Here is an 8,443-nt window from a genome sequence, read left to right on the forward strand (position 1 = left end):
TAGAGACGATGTAGGATTTCACCAGGTAAAGAAAGAACACAAGGGTATTCCTAACAGAGCAATCATCTTATGCAAAATAACACAAGTGTGAGAGTTGTGCTCCATTTGGGAAATGTAGAGTAGTTTATCTGGACGGAGAAAAGAAGAGGGGCTAGATGAGGCTGAGGGGCCGGATCATAAAGCACCATGCGAGTTTGCACTTCTCTCAAATCCGAGATTAGCCACTGAAACTTGTCAAGGGAAAAGGCTAACATTCAGGCAACAGAATGGGGAATTAGAGCAGGGGCAAGACTGGGGCCAGGAAGGCCAGTTAGAAGGTTACTGGAGCAGGACTAAAGCCGGGCCATGCAGATGTAGAAGAGGGGATTGATTTAGAGAGAGATTTGGAAGATATAGCCAAAAGGGGTTGGTGACTGCCTAGGTATGGTGTGAGAGGTTGCATGAAAAGAATGAAATGACTTCCAGGCTTTGGGTAGGGAAGCTGGGGATGGCATTATTCACTGAGCTGGGGACACTAGAGGAGGATCAGGTTGAAGAGAGGGATGAGCTTCTTCTCCATTGTATCCAGTGCCTGGTATATAGTAGGAGCTGGGAAAATGTTTTCTGAACTATCGACTGAATGTCTAAAATTCCTACCCTCTCCCAAATACCTGTAAACTTCATTGCGTCCATATGTATCTTACCTCCAGTTCCAAGCAAATTCTATTTAAATCCTTATGCCAGCCTTTCTTATTTCCTTGGATTTCTTGTTCTGTCAATTCTTCCTTCTATCATGTCTTAAATCTCCTTCTATTAGCTGTTTCCCCTTTAAAATCTAAAACATGCATAAGCTGCAATATTTAAAGAGAAAACAAATATTTTCTCATGATATCTACAGTAACTATTATAGCTCCTATCACCATCATTTTGAGCTATATTCCAGGCACTTGATAAATACAATTGTGAAGAGTCTCAAAAATACCAAAGATTGAGATTACTACCTTTGCTTTAAAGACAGGAAACCTGGGCTGGCTGGTTGGCCCACTTGGTTAGAGCAAGGTGCTGATAACACCGCAGGATCAAGGGTTTAGATCCCCTTACTGGCCAGCTGCCAAAAAGAAATAAATAACTTAAAAATAAATAAATAAAAATAAAGACAGGAAAACTGATAATTGGAGAAATCATATACCCTAGGTCAACCAGAGGTGGCGCTGGAATTGGAACCCATGCCTATGTGAATCAAAAACCTACCACACTGCTTCTACTACTTTTATAATTCTCATTTTCTGTCAGAATTCTGCGTCATCTCAACTCCTTGTCACTCCTTGGCACACCTCTCATTTTTCTCCAAAGTCACTGCCATCTGGCCTTTGCTCCAGCCTCCTCAATAAAGACCATAGTGATCTCCTCATTGTCCTGCTTAATATGTCAAAGAATTAGTTATTGACCATTCTCTTTCTTGGATACCACTCTCTTTAGTTACTTTTATCCTCTCTTGCCATTTCATCTCAGTCTCTTCTGGAAACTTCTTTTCCTCCACCCCTCTCTTAAATATTGGGGATCCTCAAAGTTCTGACCCAGGCACTCTAATTTTCTCACTTTATGCACTTCACAATAGTACCTAAATATCTGAGGTCTACAGTTCCTTTCCTCCTCCCTCAAACCTCTCCTGATTCCAGATCCATGTATCGATCGTCCTCCAGCTAGCTCCATATGATCGCCTCGTAGGCACTATATCAGTCAGCCTGGGCTCCCATAGACTGGGACTTGCTTAAACAGCAAACATTTATTTCTCACAGTTCTGGAGGCTTGGAAGTTCAAGATCAAGGTGCCAGCAGATTGGGTATCTGGTGAGGGCCCATTTCCTGGTTTGCAGACAGCTGCCTTCCTGCTGTATCCTCATACAGTAGACAGAGAGAGGGCTCTGATCTCTTCCTCTCTTTATAAGGGCACTAGTCCCATCATGGTGTTCCACCCTCAGGCCTCATCTAAACCTAATCACTTTCCAAAGGCTCCACCTCCTAATACCATCACACTGGGGGCTAGGGCTTCAACATATGAATTGCGGGGGGGGACACAAACATTTAGTCCACTGCANATAATAACTAGACTGTTGGAAGCATATTTATTCAGCACTTATCTAACACCTATATAGGCCACATCCTCTGCCAGGGCCTGGGAGTACAGAGACACTAAAGTGCCAGTCCTTGCACTCTGGGGTACCTAAGCCAGACTTACGGGTTCCAAGGTGATGTCAGAGAAGGTTTCAGAGGAGGAAGGGATACTAATCCAAGTATTAGAGACGATGTAGGATTTCACCAGGTAAAGAAAGAACACAAGGGTATTCCTAACAGAGCAATCATCTTATGCAAAATAACACAAGTGTGAGAGTTGTGCTCCATTTGGGAAATGTAGAGTAGTTTATCTGGACGGAGAAAAGAAGAGGGGCTAGATGAGGCTGAGGGGCCGGATCATAAAGCACCATGCGAGTTTGCACTTCTCTCAAATCCGAGATTAGCCACTGAAACTTGTCAAGGGAAAAGGCTAACATTCAGGCAACAGAATGGGGAATTAGAGCAGGGGCAAGACTGGGGCCAGGAAGGCCAGTTAGAAGGTTACTGGAGCAGGACTAAAGCCGGGCCATGCAGAGGTAGAAGAGGGGATTGATTTAGAGAGAGATTTGGAAGATATAGCCAAAAGGGGTTGGTGACTGCCTAGGTATGGTGTGAGAGGTTGCATGAAAAGAATGAAATGACTTCCAGGCTTTGGGTAGGGAAGCTGGGGATGGCATTATTCACTGAGCTGGGGACACTAGAGGAGGATCAGGTTGAAGAGAGGGATGAGCTTCTTCTCCATTGTATCCAGTGCCTGGTATATAGTAGGAGCTGGGAAAATGTTTTCTGAACTATCGACTGAATGTCTAAAATTCCTACCCTCTCCCAAATACCTGTAAACTTCATTGCGTCCATATGTATCTTACCTCCAGTTCCAAGCAAATTCTATTTAAATCCTTATGCCAGCCTTTCTTATTTCCTTGGATTTCTTGTTCTGTCAATTCTTCCTTCTATCATGTCTTAAATCTCCTTCTATTAGCTGTTTCCCCTTTAAAATCTAAAACATGCATAAGCTGCAATATTTAAAGAGAAAACAAATATTTTCTCATGATATCTACAGTAACTATTATAGCTCCTATCACCATCATTTTGAGCTATATTCCAGGCACTTGATAAATACAATTGTGAAGAGTCTCAAAAATACCAAAGATTGAGATTACTACCTTTGCTTTAAAGACAGGAAACCTGGGCTGGCTGGTTGGCCCACTTGGTTAGAGCAAGGTGCTGATAACACCGCAGGATCAAGGGTTTAGATCCCCTTACTGGCCAGCTGCCAAAAAGAAATAAATAACTTAAAAATAAATAAATAAAAATAAAGACAGGAAAACTGATAATTGGAGAAATCATATACCCTAGGTCAACCAGAGGTGGCGCTGGAATTGGAACCCATGCCTATGTGAATCAAAAACCTACCACACTGCTTCTACTACTTTTATAATTCTCATTTTCTGTCAGAATTCTGCGTCATCTCAACTCCTTGTCACTCCTTGGCACACCTCTCATTTTTCTCCAAAGTCACTGCCATCTGGCCTTTGCTCCAGCCTCCTCAATAAAGACCATAGTGATCTCCTCATTGTCCTGCTTAATATGTCAAAGAATTAGTTATTGACCATTCTCTTTCTTGGATACCACTCTCTTTAGTTACTTTTATCCTCTCTTGCCATTTCATCTCAGTCTCTTCTGGAAACTTCTTTTCCTCCACCCCTCTCTTAAATATTGGGGATCCTCAAAGTTCTGACCCAGGCACTCTAATTTTCTCACTTTATGCACTTCACAATAGTACCTAAATATCTGAGGTCTACAGTTCCTTTCCTCCTCCCTCAAACCTCTCCTGATTCCAGATCCATGTATCGATCGTCCTCCAGCTAGCTCCATATGATCGCCTCGTAGGCACTATATCAGTCAGCCTGGGCTCCCATAGACTGGGACTTGCTTAAACAGCAAACATTTATTTCTCACAGTTCTGGAGGCTTGGAAGTTCAAGATCAAGGTGCCAGCAGATTGGGTATCTGGTGAGGGCCCATTTCCTGGTTTGCAGACAGCTGCCTTCCTGCTGTATCCTCATACAGTAGACAGAGAGAGGGCTCTGATCTCTTCCTCTCTTTATAAGGGCACTAGTCCCATCATGGTGTTCCACCCTCAGGCCTCATCTAAACCTAATCACTTTCCAAAGGCTCCACCTCCTAATACCATCACACTGGGGGCTAGGGCTTCAACATATGAATTGCGGGGGGGGGACACAAACATTTAGTCCACTGCAGGCACCTTAAGCTCATGATGCCAAACTGAATTCATTACTCTTATACCTCAGCTAAGTCATGCAATTAGTTACCTAGAACTCTCCCACTGCTGAAACTCTGAACACCAGTACTCACTGATGAAGTACTTTCCACCCTTCCTAAGTCTTCCAGTCCCCCTATATATATTCTTTATCTCTCCCATTTTCTTCCAGTTTCTTGGCCCCTGTTTGGCTTTACTTTCCACCCTAGGCAGCCTAGATAAATCATCCGCAGCCCTGATAATTTGCTCACTAATTTCCCTCATTGCCTCCCCGACCCCCATCCATCCATCTGTCTTGCCAGCCAACCCGGACCAATCCTATTGGCTGTCCTTTCCAATCTCACATGCAGGCAGAACACGACACTGCAGGGTGCCACAGCAGACTCAGGGTGTCCAGACTCGCGTGGACATGCGTGTTGCCTGGCCACCCTTGTCCTGCTGCTAGCACAGGCTTTTTGCTATTTTTCTCAGCAGCTGTGCCCCACGTCTGCCCCTCTTCCCAAGTCCTTTCATCCATACTGCTTCCCTCTAAGCAGCTGACCTTGTGTCCCACTTCACAAAGAAAATAGAGAATTTCAGATGGGTGCTCACTCAATTCAGTCAGAGGCAGTATTACCCCAAGGTTAAGAACTCAGGCTCTGGAGACAGATTCCCTGGCTCCCACTTTAGGTCACCACTATGGTGACCTTGGAAAAATTATCTGACCTCAGTTTTACTCTCTATGAAATGGGGAATACAATAGTATCTATTCCACAGGGTTGTTTTGATTATTTAAAGTGCCCTGACGTGGAGTAAGAGATCAATAAATGTTATTTTGGAAAACATCTTAAAATTATATATATTTGTTTTTGTCTCTCTACCCTGCTGGAGTATGAGTGCCTTATATTCAGATACAGTTTGTGTTATGGTTGACTCTTTACCAGGCAGTCTCAGACTAATATGATGTAAAGCCCTAAAAATGACAACTGTCTTAATCATCTTGGTCCACCCAAGACTAGCCGGTGCAGTCATTACATTGTAAGTAATCAATAAATTAAGTTAATCTATAAACATACAGATTACTAAAACACCACAGTTCTTGCCTTCTGGTACTATGCAGCATTTACTGAGTACTTACCCTGCATCAGCATTCACTGCTGCAAGCACTTGGCACGTATTAATTCATTTCGTCTTCATAACCACCTTTGAGGAAGGTGCTGTGTTCTCCACATTTCACAGATGCAGACGTGGAAGCCCAGAGATGTTGACTCATCTGCTTGCAGTGAGCGGCTCACCGCCTCGGGGCTGAGTCGAAATTCAAACCCAGGCAGTTTGAGCTCTCTTATTCACTGTGATGTGGCTACGTTTTCAGATTATTTTAAATATACTTTTTAAAAAATAACCTCAAAATCAGGAATCGCCAAAAGGCAAATTGAAGAGACAACTTCCAAGGAACATAAGCAGTGCAAGGACTGACCACTCACAGTTCTGCTTCTCCTGCTCCACAGCACCCATCTGTTACACAGGATAAATCAGCTAGAAATAGGTCCCCACCAATTTGATGCCTCCATTCATTCCCGCTGCATATCACAGCCAAAGAGCAGCCCAGAAGTGTGGAAAGATTGATAGATGCACTAGTGCTGAGATCCCTTGGAATAGCTTTTCTCCAACTACAGTATCAATCTTGTGCTGATACAGTGTCACTTCCTGAAAAATGTCATGTCCCAGCAGGACCTACACAGAGATTTTGAGACTACAGAATCTTGAGGAACAAGGAATTTATCACTTTTGATTGGCTCCCATCACGATTTCCACATTTTCCAGCCTCCTACTTAGGTATTTCTTTGCAGGAGTTGTCAATTTCACCTTCAACCATGGTGGGGTTTACAACTACGGATTTTTCTCCACCCTCTGCCTCATCACCCTTAGCTGATCTCTTGTTTTCTCCCACAGGCTCTGGCAGATAAAATCGGTGTTGGCAGCTCTCTAGTTCGAGGGGAGTATGGCAGAGCTTGGAATGAAGTCAAGCTGATGAACGAATCTCGTAAAGGAGTGATTGGGGGCCTCCCCCCTCCTGAAGTATACATTGTCGACCTCATGTTCCATCCAGGTGGACTGATCAAGTTAAAAAGTAGAGAGGCCGACCTTTACAGATTTCTTTAAACCATCAAATAAACACATGGAGGGTCCAAGAAATTCACTGTCTACACTTTCACAGAAGTTCACCAATTGATTTTATTTATTTCAATAAAAGTATTAAGAATGTTCCGTCTGTGTAGTAACAAGGAAACTTGGATTGAACTTGGGCGTGCTTCTGATGTCAGGTTTTTGGCAAGAGTTCACAGTCTTATTAGGTAATTTTATGCTCACCGTTCCTCACATAAAGCTTACTATTGTTGAAATTAATCCAGCCCACTGTTTCCTAAGGAGCATCTCTGTAGTTTAGGAGTCTTTTAAAAGCACTCAGCTGCTGCTCCTGGGACAATACTGTGGCCTGGTGTCTGTCATTTTTTACGCCCAGAACGCTTCAGGAACACTTGCTTACATAAACTCAATGGGTTTTTAATGTCTTCAGTCACCTTGTCTCACTTTTCATTAAATAAGATTTTGATAGTAGTTTATTTATAGATCTATTTTAGTATTACAACTTTCTAAAAGATTTTGTTCATATTTTAAAAACTTATCAGTAAGAACTCTGTTTTAATGTACTTCACTGAATTAAAAATATTTAAAAAATATTTTCATAAAATGTCTTTGTCTTTGTTTTGTCTATATTAACTTGGAAATATACCTTCAGTTAAAAACAATTCTGATTTGCTCTTACACATTTTAATGCTGGGTCACCAAAATATTATTTTAAATTTATATAACTTAAAAATTCTTATTTTTTGGAAAACTTTGAAATATAAAAATAGAGCAAATCTTTGCCAGGGAATTGTGTTTTCAGTATTGAGCACAAAATGGGGAGTAAATATGCATTCCAAATGGTAAGACAAATAAAAATTAGTAATATGATGAATTTCATAAAGTCATTTATTTAGAGTTTAGTATTTCCCAGTCAGGCTTTAAATTTAAAGTTTGCCATTTTCCTAGAAGGAGTTTTAAAGGGAGTTTAATTTTAGAAATTAAGGCTAAGATTATTTTGTAATTTACAAATTACCAATTTGTACTTTCAAAGAACATAATTCTTTATTTCAGAAGGTGTGGTAATTATATTTATCGTGCAATTTTATGAAATTCAAGCATGGGTTATAGGATACAAACCAGTCTCAGCATTTTCAAGACTTTTGATCCAGAAAGCATTTAAAGTAGATTTGAATGATATATAAGATGTAACAATATAAAAAGAAATGAAAAACAGGCATAAGTAGGAAAGAAAGTTCAACAAGATCAGGAATAAGCTTAGAGTTCAAAGTGCATCCGTAAAAATGCTATGCATTTGTTAGAGGTGAATGAAAATTTGACTCTCAACTCTCTAGGAGCCAGAACAAAGGGAATTATTGTCTGTTATGTGATTTATACTAGGGTCCACTAGATAAAAGCTCAGAGCAGTTTCTCTGGGAACAAAGACCATTTCTCTTTGGGAGCTTCACAGAGATGGCAAAATGTAATGTAGAAAATAACATTTTCAAAAATTAACCTCCTAATAAATTCCGAAAAGAATTTTCATAGGCCGATGGCCTAACATCAGAGTGAAATTAGGTAAAATTTCTATGCAGAGCTACATGAGAGAGCCCAAATAGACACCACTTTTTAAAATCTGGTACATGCAAAGACACTTTTTTTTTTTTTTTTTGGCATTTTTCAGATAAATCTACATAATGTTTCTCTCAACTAGGTTCTAGATAATTATTGAACAGGAATGGTTTAAATATTATTCTCAGATAGGACTTTGAAGTTCATTCTGTGTTTTTGTTTTGTTTTTTTGCAGCTGGCCAGTATGCAGCCATTCTGTTTCACCAGTTAAGTACAGAGCCATAAAATTTTATATATATTTTCTGTTTTGATTCTGCACTAAAAGTTTATGCTGCACTTATAGTAATTACACATCAGATTTCAAATGTACTATTTCCTTGCCAAATAAACAGCAT

General features: G+C 40.7%; 1 protein-coding gene across 1 annotated transcript in view; it reads left to right on the plus strand.

The window, feature by feature from the left end:
- ARMC3 (armadillo repeat containing 3) overlaps positions 1–7,090 on the plus strand; it is a 76,568-nt gene extending 69,478 nt beyond the window's left edge. The window contains exon 13 of the mRNA XM_008587933.1: positions 6,306–7,090. Within this exon, the coding sequence (XP_008586155.1) occupies positions 6,306–6,515 (210 nt within the window). The 3' untranslated portion in view covers positions 6,516–7,090. The remainder of the gene's footprint in view (positions 1–6,305) is intronic.
- Positions 7,091–8,443: the final 1,353 nt, after the last annotated feature.

The sequence above is a fragment of the Galeopterus variegatus genome, unplaced genomic scaffold (genome assembly GCF_000696425.1).
Source record: "Galeopterus variegatus unplaced genomic scaffold, G_variegatus-3.0.2 Scaffold4601, whole genome shotgun sequence".
NCBI classification, from domain to species: Eukaryota; Metazoa; Chordata; class Mammalia; order Dermoptera; family Cynocephalidae; genus Galeopterus; species Galeopterus variegatus.